The 23,469-nt window shown below is 35.8% G+C and overlaps 1 protein-coding gene across 22 annotated transcripts in view; it reads left to right on the forward strand.

The window, feature by feature from the left end:
- Window positions 1-23,469, forward strand: part of PICALM (phosphatidylinositol binding clathrin assembly protein) — a 111,697-nt gene that overhangs the window by 31,763 nt on the left and 56,465 nt on the right. For 20 of the 22 annotated variants that reach the window (XM_009187053.1, XM_021926399.1, XM_003910506.3 and 17 more), the window contains exons 2-5: window positions 5,887-6,029; window positions 11,086-11,161; window positions 15,051-15,153; window positions 22,672-22,765. In XM_009187053.1, the coding sequence (XP_009185317.1) occupies window positions 5,887-6,029; window positions 11,086-11,161; window positions 15,051-15,153; window positions 22,672-22,765 (416 nt within the window). Of the gene's footprint in view, window positions 1-5,255; window positions 5,433-5,886; window positions 6,030-11,085; window positions 11,162-15,050; window positions 15,154-22,671; window positions 22,766-23,469 lie in introns of those variants that run through there. The other 2 variants (XM_009187067.4, XM_021926401.2) reach the window with 2 other exon arrangements.

Genomic DNA, 23,469 nt, shown 5'->3' on the forward strand with positions numbered 1-23,469 from the left:
CTCACACCTGTAATCCCAGCACTTTGGGAGGCCAAGGCAGGTGGATCACAAGGTCAGGAGCTCGGCCAAGATGGTGAAACCCCGTCTCTACTAAAAATGCAAAAGTTAGCTGGGCACAGTGGCAGTTGCCTGTAATCCCACCTACTCGGGAGACTGAGGCAGGAGAATTGCTTGAACCTGGGTGGCAGAGTTGGCAGTGAGCCGAGATCGCGCCACTACACTCCAGCCTGGGCGATGGAGTAGACTCCGTCTCAAAAAAAAATTTTTTTTTTTTTAGCTGGGTGCTGTGGCTCACGCCTGTAATCCCAGCCCTTTGGGAGGCCAAGGCGGGTAGAGCACGAGGTCAAGAGATGGAGACCATCCTGGCCAACATGGTGAAATCCTGTCTGTACTAAAAATACGAAAGTTAGCTGGGTGTGGTAGTGCGCCCCTGTAGTCCCAGCTGCTCAGGAGGCTGAGGCAGGATAATCGCTTGAACCTGGGAGGCAGAGGTTGCATGCTCTCCAGCCTGGCTACAGAGTGAGACTCCATCTCAAAAAAAATTATTTTATTTTATTTTATTTATTTTTTGTTGTTGTTGTTGAGGATCTCCCTGTGTTGCTTAGACTTGTCTCAAACGTCTCAAACTCTTGACCTCAAGCAATCATCTTACCTCGCTTCCCAAAGCACTGGGATTACAGGCATGAACCACAATGCCTATCCTCACACATACAGTTTTAAAAAATGGAATTGTACTGTGTATTTTTCTTTGCTATGACTTTTGACTTAATATGTGGTGAACATTTTCTCCTGACAGCTTTTATTTTTTGTGCCATGCATTCATTGGCCTCATAGTATCTCATGGTCAGACTGTAGTGTCATTCGATTAACTCTTCACTCTTGGATATGTCCGCTTAGTTTATGAATTAGGCCCCTTAGCTTCATTAGTATTGTTACAAAAGCCATCTGATTATCTTGTCAGTCTTTGTCATTGTACTCAGCATTCCATATTCTGCCTTTAGGAGTATTTCCCCAGTTATTAAAGTCCACTTAATATGTTGGTTAGATTTCTTAAGGTGTAAGCCTATGAAGAGCATAGTTTTGAGTTAATTCTACTGGAAGTTATATAAAAATATAACATTGTGTTTCTCACAGAAGACCCCATAAACTTTACAAATAAAATTTTAACAGTTACATCTTAATTTGGACCATATTTTGTGATCCCTTTCACAGCTAATTGGAGTAAGAAATAAGACTTCATTGCATTTCCTAGACATTTGACACTTAAGACTAGGCAGATTTGCCTGTGTTTAACTTTGATTAGCCTATGTCTAATTTCAACTTGCATAGTTTTGAAATACTTAAAACAATTTTGCTATATGAAAAAAAAATTTTTGCTGATACTTCATATAAAAGTTTCTTATCCTCTGGTTACTATTTATTGATGAATATTCTTTTTGTTTCTACTCCCAACAAGGAAAAATTACAAACATTTGATAAGTGAAGCAAAATTTGATTAACCAGTTAATTTCTTTGCCTTCGAAATTAATTTTATCTTCAATTTTCTTTTTCTTTCTTTCTTTTTTTTTTTTTTTTTGAGACAGAGTCTCGCTCTGTAGGCCAGGCTGGGGTGCAGTGGCACGATCTCAGCTCACTGCAACCTCCACCTCCCAGACTCAAGCACTTCTCCTGCCTCAGCCTCCCAAGTAGCTGGGATTACGGGCACGTGCCACCATGCCCTGCTAATTTTTGTGTTTTTTTTTAGTAAAGACTAAAAAAAACCATGTTGGCCAGGCTGGTCTGGAACTCCTGACCTCAGGTAATCCGCCCGCCTCGGCCTCCCAAAGTGCTGGGTTTACAGACGTGAGCCACCATGCCCAGCCGTATCTCCAATTTTCTAGATGACTGAATAAATCAATTTTAGGTTGTAGATTTATGAGGGCAGTTGTTAAAAAAAGGTATCTTTCAAAATGACCTTTTTGAAAGGGATTACTAAATTTTATATGTATCACTGTGTTTGGCTGAATGATTGTGGTATGTTGATTTAAAAACAAGCAAACAAATACTGATTTAAGCCAGGCTTCTTTTTTAGAAAATCTTATTTGGGTATCAGTGTGGTTTTGGTGTAGCCTAGTGAGTTTCTGTTTAGATGGAAACTTCAGAACTCTGCATTCTAATGGCGCAGGCCACTGGCTGGGTTGCCTGACTGACTGTAGAAGTGAACCCTGAGTGTCCTAATTGAAGTTTCTGAAGTTGGTGAACTCTGCCTGGTGGGAGAGTTTGTAAAGGCCTACACTAGGAATACGATTGTAAGATTAATGAAACCATTTGGTAATTGCTTACTTCTAAATTTTTTGTACTTTGTTAAAAAGAAAGAAAAAAGACTTCCCCAGAATACAAAAATATTGTTTTGCATTTCACTGTTTTTCTGTTGTTTTTGTTTTTAATTCGTTTTCAACTGAGAACATGTATTAAATTGGCTGGTTGAGCATTTACTTGGTGTATGTTTTAATGGATCCTTATCCTTAGCAAAAATTTAATTCTAGTCATTAATCTGTCATTTAGCTTCTGTGACCTTGCCTATGTAAATACAGTTAACATCAGCTTTATCTACCTCAGTCATTGTTTGTTGAAGGAGCGTGTGAAATAACAAAAGTGAGAGCATTTATGTTTGTATGGTGGGTATTGGTTCCTTCTGCTTTCTCTACATGGAGAAGTGATTGTCATTTCTATGGTAGGCTTATTTTTAGGCCTATTGTCTTCATCCCTTAAATATTGGAAATCTTTGTAAATTCTCACTCATACTTAAAGCAAAGAACCTACGTACCATGTGGTACTTGTTTTTTTTTTTTTTTTTAGTGTGTGTGGGATTCAGAAATTGTTAACAATGAATATTCAAGAAGGTACTTCAGTTTTTGTATTCTTGACATAAATAATGAAAAAAAAATACAAGATCTGTCCTCATTTTGGTAACTTATTAGTTGGCAAGGGAAATTGTTACAGTTTTTGCTTTTTAAGAAATAGTATCTTCTGGATTGAGAGTGGGAAAAGCAGTAACTATTGAGAGTCCCATGATAAGTGTTAACTTTTGTTTGGAACAGTTTACTTTTGGTTAGTCAGAGGTGGGAAGAATATTTTCCTTCCTGACTTGGAGCTCAAACTTGAAAGCATTTTCAGGGTACTATTGTATTAGAAACATTTTACAGATGAAAAATTACTGTATGGAGAAAATGGCTGAGTTAAATACTGTGAGAAAGTATATACTGCTAGTTTTATTCAATATCCTCCCCACCACACCTGTAATGTTTGCATAACTTTGGTTTTACATTTGGTCTGTTCTGGATTCGTAATCTCAGTGTGAATTCTTACTTCATTTTTCCTGTTTTATTATGTGTGAAGAATTTTTTTTTTTTTTTTTTTGAGCTTCTGGAGGTATCCTTCAGAATAACTCCAGTTTTTCTTTGATCAATACTAAAGCATACTATAGTTTTTAATAAGCATTATAGTAAAAACCTTCATTTATTAGATCCTCTTTTAATTTGAAATTTGAAAATTTCAAAGCTTAGCTTTGTTTTTCAACCTTTTGGGAACAGCAGGTTGTACAGATAGTTGTAAGATGTTGATTTAACTTTTAAGGACACAATCTTGGATGCTTTTTAAAAAAGCATGTTAAGAGTACCCATATGCATACCAAAATGAATGTCTTAAAAAATGTAACTGATCATTGTATTTGAGGCACTGTTCTATAGGTCTTTGGGGATAGAGTTGAGAACAAAAAAGTCCTGCCCACATGGAACTTAACAACGTTTTAATTGAGAGAGAAAGACATTAAATAAATTAAGATGAGTTTGATGGTAATAAATACTTTGGAGAGAAATAAGCAGAGTAAGGGGGACAATGAGGGTTTAGAGGTAGGGAATGCCCAAGGCTCTGTTATTTTGCGTATTCAGGGAAGTTTATCTAATATGGTGACACTTTAGCAAATATCTATGAAAGTGACGGGAGCAAGCAGCATAGGTATCTAGCAGAAGAGAATTCTAGGCAGAAGGAACAACAGTACCAAACACCTGAATAATAGTGCTTGGCATATGGGAGGCATTGCAAAGAAGATGGCAGTGATGCAGTGGGGGGAAGAACAGGTCACAAAGGGAATATAGTATGGATATATGTATGTATACATACACATTCGTTTTGTAAATATATAGTACAGTATATATACACACACATCATGCGCCATGCAGTATATAGTATTAAATTGTGTGTGTGTGTGTGTATCAAGTACTGTCATTGAAACTGAAGTCTAGTGTAATATGTTCAGTGCCATAGGCCGGTTATAAAGTGCTATGAAAATCTAGAGAAGGCAGAGATTAAATTCCATTTTTTACTCTCAGAAGTTGAAGCATGCATATTCAAGTTGGATTTACTGTTTCATTTTTGTTGCAAATAGTCTGAATTGTGAAAGCGTTGTGTCATTCTGCTGTTCCACGGGCACTCTGTTTGACTGCTTTGTTCTTTGTTCTCTAAGCAATATTGGCCATGGTAGCTGCTTATCTAAAATGCATGTGTTTATCAAATATTAACTTGTATAATAATTGGACCTAGTAAAGGAAAAATTTTAAGTAAATGTTCATAGTTACATTGTCATTTCTTGCTAACAATCAAGGCCAAGTTAGATCATTTGAATTCATATTTAATCATTATACAATCAAGATTAAAAGTGAACAAATTAATGAGTCATGAATAACTTTTTTCCCTTTATTGTAGTTATAGCTGAGACATTTATACATTATATTTTATATGTATTTTAAAAGTAAGACAACTCATTTCTTGGTTTTCTCCTCTGTTATCTCTCTAAATTGGATTATATTATATTACATTTTTTTATTGAGGTGGAGTCTCACTCTGTCCCCCAGGCTGGAGTGCACTGGTACTATCTTCGCTCAGTGCAACCTCCGCCTCCCAGGTTCAAGCAATTCTCCTACCTCAGCCTCCTGAGTAGCTGGGATTACCCATGTCCGCCACCAAGCCCAGCTAATTTTTTTGATATTATTAGTAAAGATGGGGTTTCAGCATGTTAGCCAGGCTGGTCTCGAACTCCTGACCTCAGGTGATACACCCCCCCCCCCCCCCCGCTTCCCAAAGTACTGGGATTACAGGGGTGAGCCACCGCACCCATCCTATTTTACATTTTCTTCATTGAGTTTACCAATAGTATCTCTTGAACAGATTGTAGGTTACTCTTCTTAAGTTTTATTAAGAATCTTTTTTCCAGTTTTGTTCTCAGTATTACCTAGTTATCAACCGATCTGAGCTAATTCGATAGAACTGAGGGGAGAGAAGGAGGATAAATATTTTGTATGAACAAACTGAGATCCAGCTCAATTACAGACCAGATCTCTGCCCTGTTATCTTCCTGTTGCAAAGACAGCATTCTAGGGTGGATGTTCATAAAGGTAGTTTGATCTTCATGTTGTTCATTCTTCTGTATGGATGATTTCTTTAAATAAGCTTTATTTAAAGAAAAATGTTAAATTTTAAAGAGATGAATAATACCAGTAATTTAATGGAGAGTTTTTAAGTAGTAAGGAAATGGAAGCTTCCTCAAAACCTTGCAGCAATTCATTTTGAGATGACCAGAGTACTTGAGAGTTAATTATATCCTGAGGGAGTTTGATTTATTTTTTGGTATTGTCGATCATTTATGTGATTCTAGTTAGTACCCTGCTTCCTAGGTAGATTATGGTAGTCTCTATTGCTCTTAATTGAGAGATTTTTAACAACATCTCCAAACTATCTATTGTTGCTCCACTTTGTGTTAAATCTTTTGCCTGTTTGTATGCAAATCTCGTATTACCAATAAATTAAAACCAGAGAGGAAATTAATCATTTAAAAATTTTTTATTGCAGACTTAATTCAGTGCACAAATGAGATGAATGTGAACATCCCACAGTTGGCAGACAGTTTATTTGAAAGAACTACTAACAGTAGTTGGGTGGTGGTCTTCAAATCTCTCATTACGACTCATCATTTGATGGTGTATGGAAATGAGGTAAGCAGAATTTTTAATGAACAAGTATACTGATGTGTTGACTTATTGTTAGCTAGCTTCTCTCACTGAAACTTCAGAAACAGCTTCCAGGTACAAAGGGCAAGGTACCTAGCCAGAAATATAGTTATAGACCCTGCAATCTGAGGAAAGATAGCCTATAAACCAGAAAGCAAAAAGTGGGTCAGAGCACAGAGGACATCAATAATGGATCAAGAAGCAAAGATTAATGCCTGGAAATGGGTTCCATAAGCATCCCTGGTTTTTACTGGTCCTGTTTATAGACTATATATTTGTCTATATCCATTTGTTCTTTTATTGTAGCCCAGTTAGAATTTTTTTTTTTTTTTAGACGGGGTCTTGCTTTGTTGCCCAGGCTGAAGTGCAGTGGTACCATCATAGCTCACTGCTACCTCAAATTCCTGGACTCAAGGGACCTTCCCTCCTCAGCCTCCCACGTAGCTGGGATTACAAGTGTGTGCCACTATACCAGGCTTATTTTTAAATTTTTTTTGTAGAGATGGGGGTCTTTCCATCTTGGCTTAGGCTGGTCTTGAAGTTCTGGGCTCAAGTGATCCTCCCACCTTCACCTCCCAAAGTGCTGGGATTACAGGCGTAAGCCATCACACCCAGCTTTAGATTCTCGTCTGATCTCATGTAGTTGTTTATGGAAGCACTTTGCCTACTTCAAAGCTGTGTATTTAGGACTAAGATGGCATTTGCTGAGAGGGACTGATTGAAGAGTGCCTTCTTCAGCAGAGAGGTGTGTCTGAAGCCGTTGTTGCCTAAAAGGGTAACAAATAAGATGTATAAACTTTTGCAATTCTCTGTTTTGAGAGAATTGTCTTACTTTCCATGATAGCCTAGCAGTTTTGGTTCATTTTCTCAGCTCAATAAACTTATTTGTAAAATTGTATTAATAGGAGCTTTTCAAGAACATCTGAGTAGAACTAGATAAATCTTCATTGGTATGTGCCTTAGAAAAATGCAGTCTACAAGGATAACCCTCTAGAGATGATAAGAACTTTAGTCATTGGTACTAGTTTTCTGAGTGTAATGACTTACTGACATCCATCATGTCATGTGTTATTGTGGGCTTTTCAGTATTGAAACTATTTTTTGACAACTACCAATATAGCATTATTAAAGTTCAAAATTAAAGCAGGAATTTACCCACAACTTTATCATTCCGACGCATCTTACTATTGGCACATTTTGGTCTTCCCTCTGGTTCTTGTCCAAAAGTATTTGTGTTTTTTAAATGGCTATAATCATAATGTAGATAAAATATATTTAGCTTTTTATATAATATCACACTGTCAACATCACCATGTTGTATTTTTTTATCATCTTTAATAACTGTGTAATTGATCCTATAGTTCACAAGTTTTAAACTATTTTCCTTGCTAGAAATTTAGTTTTCTGATTCATTGTTATGCCACCACATTGAGTGGTTTTATATTTGTAGTTTTTAATTTTTTAAAATTATTTCCCCTAAGTGTTACCTGAAATGTGATTACTAAGTCAACAGACATGACCGTTTTTAGGACTTACGTTAGTTGCTTTCTAATACATCATAACCAGTTTATAGAGCTAATAGAAATGTTTGGCTATATTAGCTTAAATGTAACTTGAAACATCTTAACTAGGGTAATAGTTTTTACTTGTGGCAGGAATATGTTTAGTTAAGATTATGATTTTTCTAAAGAATTCCAAACGTGTATGTACTTTTCTTCTTATCCTTCTTTATTTATTTGATATAGTATATTTTTTAGAAAGAAAAAGCCACAAATATAACCAGCTGCACTGCCAGATAAAGTATCAATAATGGCTCTCAGAGGCTGTAAATAAGGTAATTGATAGTACTAGAGGCAAAATGTTAGTAAAGACAAAACAGAAAGTTGACAGTCATTTCGTAGAATTGATTGACAAGGGGAGAAAGATAGCATTTTAGTGTTTTTTTGATAAACTCATGTTTAGCTTCCTCTAGGTAGTTAAAGCAAATTCCATGCTCTGTTCATTTTTTATGCTAGTTTGTACAACCTTCAGGTGTTCCCATTGGCAGATGCCATTAATTTGTTAGAGGCTGTACATAGGATTTCACTATGCTGTGGTGACTGGAATACCATGGAGTGGTGGTTCTCAAAACTGAGTGGGGAAGGGGGATGATTTTTTTTTCCCTTAGAGGACATTTGTCACAACTGAAGGGGGTTGCTACTGGTATCTAGTAGGTAAAGGCCGGAACTGCTTCAAAATAGCATATAATAATGCACAGAATAGACTGGGTGCGGTGGTTCATGCCTGTAATCCCAGCACTTTGGATGGCCGAGGTGGGCAGATCACCTGAGGTCCAGAGTTTGAGACCAGTGTGACCAACATGGTGAAACCCCGTCTCTACTAAAAAATACATAAATTAGCCAGGCGTGGTGTCGCGCGCCTGTAATCCCAGCTACTCAGGAGGCTGAGGCAGGAGAATCACTTAAACTCGGGAAGCAGAGGTTGCAGTGAGCGAGATTGCGCCATTGCATTCCAGCCTGGGCAACAGAGCAAGAGACTCCGTCTCAAAAAAAAAAAAAAAAGAAAAAAAAGTAAAAGTAATGTGCAGAACAGTCCCCAACAACAAAGAATTATCTGATTCAGTGTCAGAGTGCTCAGGTTGAGAAACCTGGCCACGGAGAAGAAATCTCAAAAGGTTAAGGCTGAGTGAGCATTGTGTTATAGACCCTTGACACCAGGCAAGTAGGTACTTCTATACCGTTGTTCAGTTACCAACTGGGTGACTTGGGTAAGTCACTTCTGGACCTTCCTCAATAATATGATAGTATCTTCATGGTAAATAGAATTGACCAAGGCTCTTACTGTAGTATGGAAAGTTATAGGTGATTAATACATGAAAATGTGGAGTTAAAAATTTGTAGATGAAATTAGAAAAAGACGTATAGAACCAAGCATGGATTTTTTATAAAGTATTTAATACCATTTTGGGTAAAATATTCTGAAATATGTTCTTTAAATATTTTGTTATGAAAAGTTTCTAATATACACAGTAGTAGAGTGAATGGTATAACAAATGCTTATGTACCTAATCACCCATCTTCCACATTGCCGTTCTTTAAATGAAGTTTTAGGATAATCCATTTCAGGTTACCACTTATGACCCAAAATGGGAACCTATGAAGCCTTATTACTTGCCAGATTGTTGGCATGGTGCTCAATTTAATACCATTTTGAATAGCATTAGGATGCTGTTGAAACCAAAACCACAACTTGATTAAAGCCATATATGTCTTAAAGTAGAAAGGACTAATAAAATGAAAAGGAAAATTTAGATTTATTATCTCTAAAATCATGAATGAAATGGCTTGGTAGACTAAATTATTTACATTAATTTAGAATGCAGAGGTAAAGAAGAGTCTTATCAAAATCTATTAAAATCATAGTCTAATATTGTCTTACGATATTTTTATAACTTTTTGAAACACTGTTTTAGGATAATTGTGAAATATGAGTCTTCAGTTTACAAATTGGTTTTCAAAATCCTGGTTTGTTAGTTTGGGGTGGTCTCAGTTGAACAAGACTGATTTGGGGGCCGGGCACAGTGGCTCACACCTGTAATCCTGACACTTTGAGGGGCCAAGGCGGGAGGATTGCTTGAGTCCAAGAGTTCCAGACCAGCCTAGGCAGTGTAGTAAGATGTTGTCTCTACAGAAAATTAAAAATGAAATGTGATCTGGACATGGTGGTGCATGCCTGTAGTCCCAGCTACTTGGGGGCGAGGGTGAAGAGTGAATGGTGGGTGGTGCTTCGTGCTGAGATGGTAGGATTGCTTGAGATCAGGAGGGTGGAAAGCTGTGATCACACCACTGTACTCCAGCTTGGACGACAGAGCAAGACCCTGTCTCAAAAAAGAAAAAAAAAAAAAGGACTGATTTCAGAGGTGATGGTGTACATCCTAGTTGATGATTAGCCTCTGCATGCATTAAAAAAACGAAGAAGAAAGTAAAGGAATCCTAAGAAGTGAAATTGAAAGGCATTTCTTTAGCTGTTTAGAGGCTGTATGTGAAGGAGACTAATGTTATTTACTATGGTAAGCACTTCAGAGAGCATTTTGGCAATATTGAGAAGATGAACTTTTACATATGTGCTGGCCTAATAATTCATCCCTAAGTATATATCCTGATAAATGAATATACTTATGCATAGAGACCAAGAACAAAGATGTCAATACAACTTTGTTAATAATAGCGAAAAATAGAAAGTATATCCATGCTAAATAAATGGATTTATAATGATGTATTCATTGGAATATTAGAACATCATTTAAAATGAAATGTTAAGTGGGGTAATTCTTAGGGAAAGGTTGCGTTAAAGCACATTGCAGAGTAAGTACACTATGATACTTGTGTAAATTTAAAATAGAAAGCAATTGGATAGTTTATAGATACTTGTATATCTAATAAAATGGTGAAAACCTGTGTGAAAGTAATGTGTACCTGTTTCAGAAAAGTATTCACCTCTGAAGAGGGAGGGAAGGGAGATTGAAGGTGTGGGTCTTCAATGGAGGCTATAATGTTTTGATTTTATATAAGATCTGAAGTGAGCATGTGAATTTGTTTAATCTGGACAGTGGGTAAGAGGATCTCTATTGCTTTCTTGTATGTTTAGAAGTATTTTGGTTTTTTTTAAAAGCCAAAACTTTGGTATACCAGATGGCTATTTAAAATACAGATGCCACCTAGAAATGATTAGCGATAGTTTTAGTATGCTGTAATAAAACCCAAACTACTGGTTCCACTGCCTATTTGCTTTTATTATTTTGGCTTAATACTATAATATATCTGTGGGAATTAGGCTGTAATAAATTCTCACATGCTAGTGAAAAATATGTGTTATGTTTTTAGGTTTGGTAACTAGTTAATGGGAGGAATAGTGAGGATGAGAAATTTAAACTAGATAAGCTTAATGGAATGCGTTAACCGTAACTTTTCCTCCTAATTTTCGAATTAAGAGTTTGTGAGATGGCAGTACCTTAATATGATGTAATTATTTTTTTTTCCAGCGTTTTATTCAATATTTGGCTTCAAGAAACACGTTGTTTAACTTAAGCAATTTTTTGGATAAAAGTGGATTGCAAGGTAAACATAACTTTTTCATTATAGAAAATCAAAAGAATGACACCCACATGATGATTACTCTGGAGTAGAACTCTGTCTTTTAGAACATGTGCTACTTTAAACCTTATATTTTAGTGAAGGTTGTAGGAAAGAAAAAACTGTCTTTTAATTTGAATTAATATTTATTTGCCTACCAGATACTCAGAGCTCTCTGAGAGGTAGTACAGAGTAGTTATTTGAGAGCATGAATTCCGGAGCTGGACTGTCTGGGTTTGAATCTCATCTTTGCCACCTACCAGCTATGTGAACTTGGGCAGGTTACTTCACCTCTGCATCAGTAGAATCGAGTAATAGTGATAGTACCTACCCAATAAGATTGTCATGAGACTTAACCTAGTTAATTACTACAAAGTGCTTAGAACAGTGCCTGGCACATAAGACATGCTGTGTAAGGCCAGGTACGGTGGCTCAAGCCTGTAATCCCAGCACTTTGGGAGGCTGAGGCGGGTGGGTCACTTGAGGTCAGGTGTTCAAGACCAGCCTGGCCAACATGGTGAAACCCCATCTCTACTGAAAATACAAAAATTAGCCGGGGTTGGTGGTGCACGCCTGTAATCCCAGCTACTCAGGAGGCTGAGTCAGGAGAATCACTTGAACCCAGGAGGCGAAGGTTGCAGTGAGCCAAGATCATGCCACTGCGCTTCAGCCTGGGTGACAAAGCTAGACTCTGTCTCAAAAAAACAAACAAACAAAAAAGAAATGCTGTGTAAATATTTGCTTTCATTGTTATCGTATTATTTTATGTTTCATTCCAAGAAATGTAGTTGGAATATTACATGATTTAGTAGCTAAAGTAAATATAATTTATTAAGATGAATTGTTCATTTATATTCTTTTTTTCGTATTCATTCATAAGCTGTTTTCTTTTCTTTTCTTTTCTTTTTTTTTTGAGACAAAGTCTTATTCTGTCACCAGGCTGGAGTGAAGTGGCATGATCTCGGCTCACTGCAACCTCCCCCTCCCGGGTTGAAGCAATTCTCCTGCCTCAGCCTCCCGAGTAGCTGGGACTACCTGAGCGTGTCACCACACCCAGCTAATTTGTGTATTTTTAGTAGAGACGGGGTTTCACTATGTTGGCCAGGATGGTCTCCATCTCTTGACCTCATGTTCTGCTTGCCTCGGCCTCCCAAAGTGCTGGGTTTACAGGCGTGAGCCACCGCACCTGGCCTGTTATTTTTTATTTAGTAACTTGAAATGGACATAATGTGGTTATAGCTGTCCATGCACATTGTCATAATGGGATCTGTTTTTACTTAGTTGTAACTAGGCTATTAGCATTATAGAATGTCAGCTTTAGGGAGAACCTCATAAAGGATATGCCAAATGAGTTGGGAATATTCAATAGTGAGGCTCAATCAGGGAAGTGTCTTTAGAGAAGGTGAGATTTATGCTGGGCTTCAAGGGAAGGATGAGAAGATGAGTTGGCTTAAGCACAGGTACACAGGTACAATACATGGATGTGAAAGTAAGCACAGATACACAGATGTATATGGATGTGAAAGTCATTCACATGGATATGAATATTTAAGATTTATAGAGCAAATGAATGTGAAGAGAATCTATATGAATGGTGTATTTGAGAACATGTAGTGGCAGATAGCCCTCAAGAAGCTGTTCAGAGCCATAATCAAGCACAAAAATATTTTATATAGTTGGAATTTCATAATGCAGTAGAGAGAGGAGGGGAGAGAGAATTATGTGTTACAAGGAAACATCATAACTTAGTCAAGTTAGATCAGAGTAAACCAAATCTTGAAGATGCTGAGACTGTTTCAGTTGTTGTTCTTGTTATCTAGTGTAGAGTTAATGAAGGCCTGAACTGTGGTTCTTCTGGAGGTGTTAAAAAAAAAAAAAAAAAAGATCAGTGGAATTGTTTTGTGTGTGTGTGTATGTGACTGGCTATATTTGAGTTTGGAGGTGTTCAGTCCAATACTTGTTTCCCTTTGGTAGGTGCAAGTATATACTTGCTTAAAATGAATTTAATACCCTATCTTCCAGACATTCTAGAAGACCAGTAATCTATACATAGGACCCAGTGTTACAAAATGCATTATATTTTAATAAGAGTTATAGTGCTCTAACTTAAGGGAAAAAAATTAAAACAGTAGACCCCCCCGCCTTGAAAAAATATTTTCTTTTTCTTTGAGACAGGATCTGGTTCTGTTGCTGATGCTAGAGTGAAAGAGGCCGGGGCTTGCTCTGTCACCTAGGCTGGGTGCAGTGGTGTGATCATAGCTCACTGCAGCCTCAAACTCCTGGCTCAAGCAGTCCTCCCTTCAGCCTCCCGAGCAGCTGGGATTACAGATGTGCACCACCACGCCTGGCTAATTTTTTTGTTCTTAAATGTTTTGTAGAGATGGGCTCTTGCTCTGTTGACCAGGTTGGTCTTGAACTCTTGGTCTAAAGCAATCCTCGTAAGCCTCCCAAAGTTCTGGGATTACAGGCATGAGCCACCATACCTGGCCTGTTTTTGAAATCTTAAACAGAAGCCAGATATATATTATAGATAAAAATGGAGTGTCTCTATTTTCAGGGGCATGGAAGAAACTGCCTGCTCATCCTTTAATTTTCACTTCCTCCCTCAGTCAGTTCATTTTAACTTTAAAAGTGTATGGAAAACAAGATGCAGAGCACTGCTCTAGGCACAGTTTATGCATATATCCAAGTAGGTTTTTTGTGTCTTATTAGCAACTGATTTCTTATTTTCTTAAGATGGAAATTAAGCAATTCTAGTGATAAGGTTTTAATAATTTCACTCTTTTTATGTAGAGGAGAGTGAGCCTTGAAGGATGAGAGGTTCTTTACCCTCTTAGGATGGGGTATAGTAGATAGAACCATATGAATTGAAGAGCTGAGGAGTGTGAGCATGTAACACCTGACCTGTACAGTAGTAGGTATGAAGTCATATGAGAACAGTATTTTTTTTTCTGTTTTGTTCACTGATTTTTCTCCACTGGTACTTAATAGGCACTCAATAAATATTTTGCTAAATAAATGAACTGGTGATATTGAAATCCAGTTAGTTTACATTTTCGGTGGTTTTGGTATTGTCTTTTAAAAGTAGCAAAGATCAAGTAATTTAATTTGTTAGATGAATATGAGTTAAAATGGATTTGCAATGAGGAGCAAAAATTTATAGACTTCCTTGAGCCAGGCAATAATTAAACACAAAGTTTTTGGTGTTTTTAAAAAATAATATTGATTAGATTTTATGTTGCTGAATTTTTCAAATCAAGGACATGATGAAACAGTCTTAAAATGATTTATGTATTCATTTAGAAATCTCATTGAAAACATATAATTGTTTTTGTTACACCCTAAACTTGCCTATTGCCATTTGTTATATTAGACAGTAATTTTTTACACTTTTTATAAGGTTGGCACATATAAGTTATGGTTCTAAATACAGCTAAAGATTTTAGGAATATAAAAATTATATGGAGTTGCTTGATGTTTTGAGGAATGGGATTGTGGTTCCATAGGATGTTAAATTTGAGTTGTGAGATTATCAAGTTGTATAAAAGGACATGTTTTTCTAACTCCTGATGAATAAAGAATAGGAATATTGAAAGAAAGAAAAGAAACTTCTTATTTTGGTGAAGGTCTAAGGAAGAGTTTTTTTTTAAAGCTACATAGGACTTATCTGATTTAAATATGAAACCTTAAGAGAATTTAATGGTAATATTATTAATAAGTTACTTAATTTACATCACTAAATTGAATTGGGATACCAAGGCATTATAGCCATTGAATACAATGAATTGTTTTTCTAGGAATATTGGGATTTTTAGTCATTTATAAAAACTTGTTTCTTTTTTTTTTCTTTTTTTCTTTTTTTTTTTTTTTACAGGATATGACATGTCTACATTTATTAGGCGGTATAGTAGATATTTAAATGAAAAAGCAGTTTCATACAGACAAGTTGCATTTGATTTCACAAAAGTGAAGAGAGGGTGAGTTAAGCTTTTTTTGGCATCTAATTGATTTGAATTTTTAAAAATGTAAAACATAGGAGTACTAGATTATGAATTATGAAATTTAAGCCAGTTTTAAAAGACGAACCTCATTTTTCTTTGATGAGGTATATCAAGTACTTTTTGTGGTAGGATTTGTTTTTAAGTTCTTTTTGTAGCACCTTTATTGAGATATAATTCACATAACAAAAGTTATCCTTTTAAAGTGTGTAATTCATTGGTTTTTAGTATATTTACAGAGTTGTCCAACATCACCACTAATTTCAGAACATTTTTATCACCTCCAAAAAGAAGCTCTGTACCTATTAGCATTTGTTTCCTATTCCCTTTTCCCCTAGATCCTGGCAACCATGAACCTACTTTCTGTGTCTCTGGGCTTGCCTATTCTGCACATTTCATATAAATGAAATTATACAATATGTGGCCTTTGTGTAGCATAATATATCCAAGTTATAGCATCCATGTTATATCATATATCAGTATTTTATTCCTTTTTCTAACCAGATCATATTTTACTTTATGGACATATATTGCATTTTGTTTATCTGTTCATCAGCTGATGGCCACTTGAACAGTTTCTACTTTTGACTATTAGGAATAATGGTGCTGTGAACATTAGATTTTATGTGGATTATCTTTTTAATTCTCTTCGGTATATACCTAGAACTGGAATTGCTGTGTCATATGGTAACTCTTATGTTTGCCATTTTGGGAAACTGCCAAATTATTTTTCAAAGCAGTTGAATCATTTTACATTCCCATCAGTAATGTATGGCACTTTCAGTTTCTCCCTATTCTTGCCATACTTATTTTCTGTTTTTGTTTCTGGTTTTTTTTTTTTTTTTTTTTTTTTAATTGTAGCCATCCTACTGGGTGTGAAGTAGTGTCTTGTGATTTTTAGTTGTCATTTCCCTGATGGCTAATGATATTGAGCATTTTTTTTTGTACTGTTGACCGTTTGTATATTGTCTTTTGAAAAAATGCCTCTTCAAACCCTTTTCCCTGTTTTTATTTTTTATTTTCACTTTTTGAGACAGTGGCACAATCCCAGCTCACTGCGTGTCGACCTCCTGTGCTTAAGCATTTTTCCCCTGCAGCCTGCTGAGTAGCTGGGAACACAGGCATGCGACACTATGCTCAGTTAATTTTTAAAAAAATTTTCATACAAACGAGGTCTTACTATGTTGCCTAGACTGGTCTTCAACTCCTGGGCTCAAGCAGTCTTCCCATTTCGGCCTCCCACAGTGTTGGGATTATAGGCATGAGCTACTGACCTGGCCTTTTGCCCATTTTTAAATTGGGTTACTTGCCTTTTTATTGTTAAGTTGCAAGAATTTTAAAAAATATATTCTGGACGCCAGTTGCTTATCGCATAAATAATTTGCAAATATTTTTCTCCTGTGGCTTGTCTTTTCAGTTTCTTATTGGTGTTTTTTGAAGAACAAACATTTTTAACTGATTAATTAAGTGTATCTCTTTTTTTCCTTTGGTTGCTTCTACTTTTGTCATCATGTCTAAGAAATCATTGTTTAATCCAAGGTCACAAAGATGTACTCCTACTTTTTATTCTGAGAATCTTGTATTTTTTGACCTTATAGTTAGGTTTTTTATCTCTTTGGAATTAACTTTTGTATATGGTGTGAGAGATGAGTCCAAATTTATTCTTTTGTATGTGGATATATAGTTACCCAGCACCATTTTGTGAAATTACTCTTCTTTCCCCATTGGATAGTCTTACCACCTTGTTGAAGATGAATTGACCATAAATGTAAAGGTTTATTTCTGGACTTGCAGTTCTGTTCTGTTGATCTGTATGTGTATCTTCATGCCAGTACCCCACACTGTCTTGCTTACTGTTGCTTTGCAGTGTGTTTGAAAATGAGAACGTGTGAGTCTTCCAACTCTATTCTTTTTTTCCCCCAACATTGTTTTGGCTGTTCTGGGCCCCTTGCATTCCCATATGAATTTCAGGATCAGCTTGTTGATTTTTGCAGAAAAGATAGCTGGGATTTTGTGGGGGATTGCATTGAATCTATTGATCAGCTTGGGGAGTATTCTTAACGATTAAATTTCTAGTCCATGAACAAGAGATGTCTTTCTGTTTATTTGGATCTCTTCTCATTTCTTTCACTGCTGTTTTGTATTTAAGCTTTCTTTTAATCTCAAATGCAGAAGATGCATTTAATTTTTGCTGCACCCTAATTAACAATCATCTTAGCACATGATCCAGTCATATGAATGATACAGTCATTGCTTCTATAACTGATAACACCTGATACGCAGATTTTTTCCTAGGATATAGGATGAGGGCTGAGGAGAAAGCCACTGAAGACATTCTTAGCAGCAGTGATGACCCTTGTAGCTATGAAGTCCTGTCTTGAAGGGAATCTGTCATGTACAGAAATAGCCTGGTGAATGCCTTCCTGAGCCACTCTGCTGCTCAGTGATCCCTAAAGTCTAAGCAATTGATGTGTTCCTTTAGATTGTTCTATTGAAATTTTAAATTAATGGACTGAAGTGAAAAATTTAGCTGAAATATAGAATTAACCTCTTAGTTATGCAAGAAAATTTAAAGCTGAATTTAAATGTTCTATGTTGCCATTCCAAATTCATCAGGAGGCAATTATTTTGGAATATGCCTAGAGTAAATTCTACAGATTTTATTTCATATATATAAGCACTTTGTAGAAGATTATGTTGGAGAACTTTTTTAGAAGTCTGATTTTTAACCTCTGTATTCTGTCCAATAATATTTCACTGTAAAGTGTCTTCAGTAAAGTTGATCTTCAGTGTATTTACCAATTTCAGAATAATAGATTTTTTAAATGGTAACATTTTTTCTAATGTGAAGGGCCAGTCTTGAGAATAGTTGATGAATTTTTTTATTTAATAGAGCAGTCTTTTTTGATTGGATGAAAATGGCTCTTGATCAAGTACAATAAAATTAGTATTGACTTAGTTGAATCAAGGAGGAGCCATAATTGAGTGGGGACCAAGAAGAAGCGCAAAAGTGGCATTATATGCACACACATACGCATATCAGACTGTATAAATACAAAAGAAAAATATCAAGAATATCAGGTATAAATTGAGGACATGACAGCAGTTGAAATGTATTATATCATGGCAAAAACCTCAGTAGGCGACGCCTTTTGGAGAGGACTCTCATTGTAAGTAGTGAAGTTTGATTTATTAAGATAATTTTTTATATTTACAAAAGTAATAAACTTAAAAAAAATTAAGAATACCATCCTAATTCATAGAAAATGTTAACATTTTAGTGTGTCTAATCTTTTCTGTGGGTGTAAATAAAAACATGTATTTAAAGGCACATAGGAAATTACATAAAAATTGGATCAGATTCTTTGAAGGTTGCTTTTCTTTCCTCCTGTGTATTTTGGACATTTTCAATGTCTGTACACATAGATCCATCTCATTCTTTTTTTTTAAGATGGAGTCTGGCTCTGTCACCCAGGCTGGGATGCAGTGGTGTGCTCTTGGCTTACTGTAACCTCCACCTCCCGGATTCAAGCGATTCTCCTGTGTCAGCCTCCCAAGTAGCTGGGACTACAGGTGCCCGCCACCATGCCCAGCTAATTTTTGTATTTTTGGTGGAGATGGGGTTTTGACATGTTGGCCAGGCTGGTCTTGAACTCCTGACCACAAGTGATCCACCTGTCTCGGCCTCCCAAAGTGCTGAGATTACAGGCATGAGCCACCTCGTCCAGCCTCAATCCATCTCATTCTTATGAATGGCTGTAGAATTATGTTGCAGGTGTACATCTGATTTATTCCCATTTTTTTTAATCTTATAAAAGCAATGGATTGACCATCCTTTTATTTATGGTTGCATTAAGAGAGTTTTTCTATAGAATAAATTATTAAAATTGATGGGTCATTGATAAATATATATACATTTAACATTTTAATAGAAAACACCAAATTATGTTTTATAAAAGTTATACCAAATTATTGGCTTATTCTGTATTCTTCCATCATGAAAAATGCATCTCATGTGTTCATTTTGTATTAGCTGATTGAATAATAAATGGTGATATTGAGCACACTCCCTCTTTCTTTTGAATGCCATATTTGTTTTATTAATTGTCTTTTGATGTCCGTTGACAGCTTCTCTATTGGGTTTTTCATTCTTTTCCATTGTGTTGAATAGTGATAAGAACTCACAAGCTTTTTTAGTCAGACGAATCTAGGTTTGAATTCTAGCTTCATACCAATTAGATGAGGGACTTCAGTGAGATACTTTAGCTGGTTTACTGACTTTTAAAAAATAATGTTACTTTGAAATAATTTCACTTCCAGAAATGTAGCAAGAATATTAGAGAACATCTGTATACTTTACTCAGAACCACCAGTTTTTAACATTTTGCCACATCTGCATTTCTCTTTCTGTGTATATTCACACAGGCACGCACACACATTTTTTTTCTGAACCATTTGAGAGAGGGTTACATACCTGATGCCTTTTATAGTTTATATCTTTTAATACTTTGGTGAATATTTTCTAAGAACAAGGATATTTTGTTACATATCTGTCAGCTTGCTAAACTGCTTTCACATGGTGGCACACAAACTGATAACTATTTATACAAGAGACTACTTGAGGCTAAAGGGTTAAAAAGGGTCAACATCTTGGCACACTCATAACCCTTTCTACTGTGCTAGTATGCTGTGGCAAAACTGGGAACGCCTTACTTAAGCTCTGAGTTATTTCATCTGTAAAATTATGATGTTAATTAGTACTTTTCTGTTAGGATTGTTGTGAGAATTAAATGGGATATTGTATCTAATGCTTAACATGTAACGAACACTTAACAAATGAACTTTTTGTGTATTAGGAAAATGTTATAGGTTATGAGTATTTTTCCCTGTTTTTTTAACATTGTTAAAAGCTTTACAGTCTTAGGTGATCAAAACCGTTATCTTCGTTTTTATGTTTTTTATCTTTCAAGCAAGCTCAGTGAGCTAAAATGATTAATTATTATGTTTTCATCAGATATATTTATGGATTCAGTGTTTTATATTTTAATCTTGGATTCATTTGGAGTCTACCACGGTAGGAAAAACATGAGGTAAAAGCCAACTTTTTTTTTTTTGGAGACAGTTTTGCTCTGTCACCCAGGCTGGAGTGCAGTGGCGTGATCTGTGCTCACTGCATCCTCCGCCTTCCAGATTCAAGCAGTTCTCCCACCTCAGCCTCCCGAGTATCTGGGACTACAGGCACACGCCACCGTGCCCGGCCACTTTTTGTATATTTTAGTAGAGATGGGGTTTCACCATATTGGCCGGGCTGGTCTCAAAATCCTGACCTCGTGATCCACCCGCCTCGGCCTTCCAAAGTGCTGGGATTACAAGCGTGAGCCAATGCGCCCAGCCTTAGCCAACTATTTTTAAATAGAAATATAGTTTGGGTGGCAAGAAGACCAGACAATTGCTTTTTGTTATTTTCTGTTCTAGAATGAAATATTTTGGGAGTTAAGAGCTGAGAGCTGATGTGTTTCGTGTAAGGAGACAAGGAAAGAGAAGAAGAAAACTTGAAGATGCTTAGGAGAGGATTTTATTAGAGAAGGCTAAGAGGATTGCTGGCAATGTTGAGTATTCATTTGAGGTTGATGATCATGAGTTTATAGTTTTGCCAGTTTGTCCAGTTGTGCCGTTTTCTTTACCAGCACTCAGCTATATGTGTACAGGCATGGATTAGTTAGGTGTTTGCTCAGCCAGGATTGTTAATTTGCCAGTTGACTGACATGCAGGGAAGAAAAGAGGTGCAAGAAAGTTAAAGGTATTTGTAAGGGAGTGATTATAATAATGATCTGTGGAATTCTAAGCTAGGTGAAGAAAGTAAAAATGAGAAAGGATCAGTGTGGGTAGTGGTGGAATTGAAACATTGAAGTTTCTGATGAGGTCAAATAGTTTTTGCCACAGGGGTATGTGACCAAAGCAGCTGAAAGGTTAACAGGTAATTGTCACGGAATAAGGTGTCTGAATTTTACCTTTTTTTTTTTTTTTTCGTTCAGGGATGGGGCTAGGATGCTGTGGTTTCTGGGGGCAGTAAGGTTAGAATCAGGAATTTTGACATCAAGATGTTGGATTGGTTGTCCATATAGATGTTGAAGCTAATGAAGACAAGAAAGACTGAGCCAATGTTCAAATCTTCTGTGATGAAGAAGTAACTGGAGGTAAAAAAGTGACTTCAGTAAGAAGAGTTGCAAAAGAAGGGATGGTGTCCTCATCCCAAGCTCCAGCAGCTGGTTCCAGCCAATGCTGTTTAGCACTTGAGAGGAAACAGGCATCCATAAGTTAACACATTGGGGAGAATTAGGCCGAAGCTGATCAATAGGTGACTGCTTAAGGTAGTCCAGTATTTGTTTATTAAACTTTGTTGTGTCCTGCAAAGCACAATTGTTGCTTTTTATAGCTTAATTGTTTTTTGGCATCTGAGGTCATAGTTCATGGTTTATCGTAGGGTAGAACAGCCATTTATAAGTATAGATCATTTGTAAATTAGGGGAACCTGACATATTTTTTGGAAATGCCTTGTTACTCAGTCAAACAATTAGTCACAGTTTAATACACCTGGGTTTACATAATGACGCTACCACTGATTAGTTCTGTGATCTTAGGCAAGTCATATACCCTCACTGAACTGAAAATTTCATCAACCGTAAAATGGAATAAGAATATCAGTAGAATTTTTATGAGGATTTGAAAATGATAGGGCAATCTCTTGAGTAATACTAAATGTGATATACAATAAGCTCTTAATATTAGCTGTGTACGTTAGCCCTAGTACCTTTCACGTAGTAGTTTTTAAATCTGTTTTGGTGCCGCTAATATTTCTCTATCTTTAGAAATACCTGTTTGGAAATATTTAACAGACTATTTTATTAAAGACTGTCCACTGAAAGTATCTCTTGTGTAATAGCCAGATTAGAATGACTTGGTAAAATTGTTCTTTATTTTGTAGTGAAGTGGTTTTAGTTATCATTTCTGAATTAAAAGCCATTGCTGTTGGGTCATGAATAAAATACTGTAAATAAAGCAGTGCTCTAAGACTTTGTCAGCTCCTGGCCTACAGAGTGTTTAACTGTTTAGTGACTTCAGGCAAACGATTATTTTATTTGTAATTTTTTAAAAAATGGTAAAACTACTCTTTACACACCAATGTTTGTGAGGATCAGATCATTTCCTCATGTGAAAAGTGTGCTGTAGACCTTGCTGTTTAATGTAAACTTTTGTTTTTATAGTTCATGCTTTATGTTCTTTTTTAGTTCTAAATGAGTACCTTGACATTTAACATATTATGTTGCCTGTTTTTGTTTTTCCTGTATGATTTCTGCTTTAGTTTTCATAATACTTAAAAATATGTGGCATTTAATAGCAACTTGGTTCTCTGTTTTAGTAGAGAACCAGGGGAGTTTGAAATGTAGATTTAATTGCAGATTCATTTGTTTATTTCTCTTTTTTTTTCCGTAACAGGGCTGATGGAGTTATGAGAACAATGAACACAGAAAAACTCCTTAAAACTGTACCAATTATTCAGAATCAAATGGATGCACTTCTTGATTTTAATGTAAGTTGATTTATGCTTTTGTAATTTAAGATTTTAAAAAATTAGGTCATTATAATTAATGAGAATTTTTAACTTCAAGTTTTCACAGACTCTAGTTTTTCTCACTGATATCCTATATGGCTAAGGATTTTCTATAAAATAGTCTCAAGTCAAATTACTTTTTAAATTTTTATGACTGTTTTGGATTTCTTTAGTGCTTCTCTGGCTCTAGAATTTTAAGATATACAAGCTAAAGTGGTGAAAGGATTGATCTGAAAATATATTTTCTTTTAATAATGACTTTTAGATTTTAAAAATGTACAGGGGTATTTTTTAAATGAATAGCCAACTTAATATTTTGTTTTTGTCTATTTAATGGGACTCGAAGCGTGACAGTTATTCAGAAAAAATTTAAATAGCACTTATAATAGCCTGTTATGTAGCTATTGCCCAAGGGCATTGTGTTCCCTGGAATTTTTATTTTAATGACCATGACTTCATCCAAGCTGCCAGCTTTGTCATTTATTTATAATATGTTAGAAGTTAGCATTTTCAACTCTGTTCTGGTTTTTTTTGGCATCTATCTTACAATGTTTTGTTTATTATTTATTTGACATTTTGTTTTAGAGACTGTGAGTGCAAGTTAGTGAATGGAACTGTGACAGTTTCATGCTGAAACAGATTTTTCCTTTAAATTGTTTAATTGCTAGTTTTTAAGCTTCTTC

The sequence above is a fragment of the Papio anubis genome, chromosome 12 (genome assembly GCF_008728515.1).
Source record: "Papio anubis isolate 15944 chromosome 12, Panubis1.0, whole genome shotgun sequence".
Taxonomy (NCBI): domain Eukaryota; kingdom Metazoa; phylum Chordata; class Mammalia; order Primates; family Cercopithecidae; genus Papio; species Papio anubis.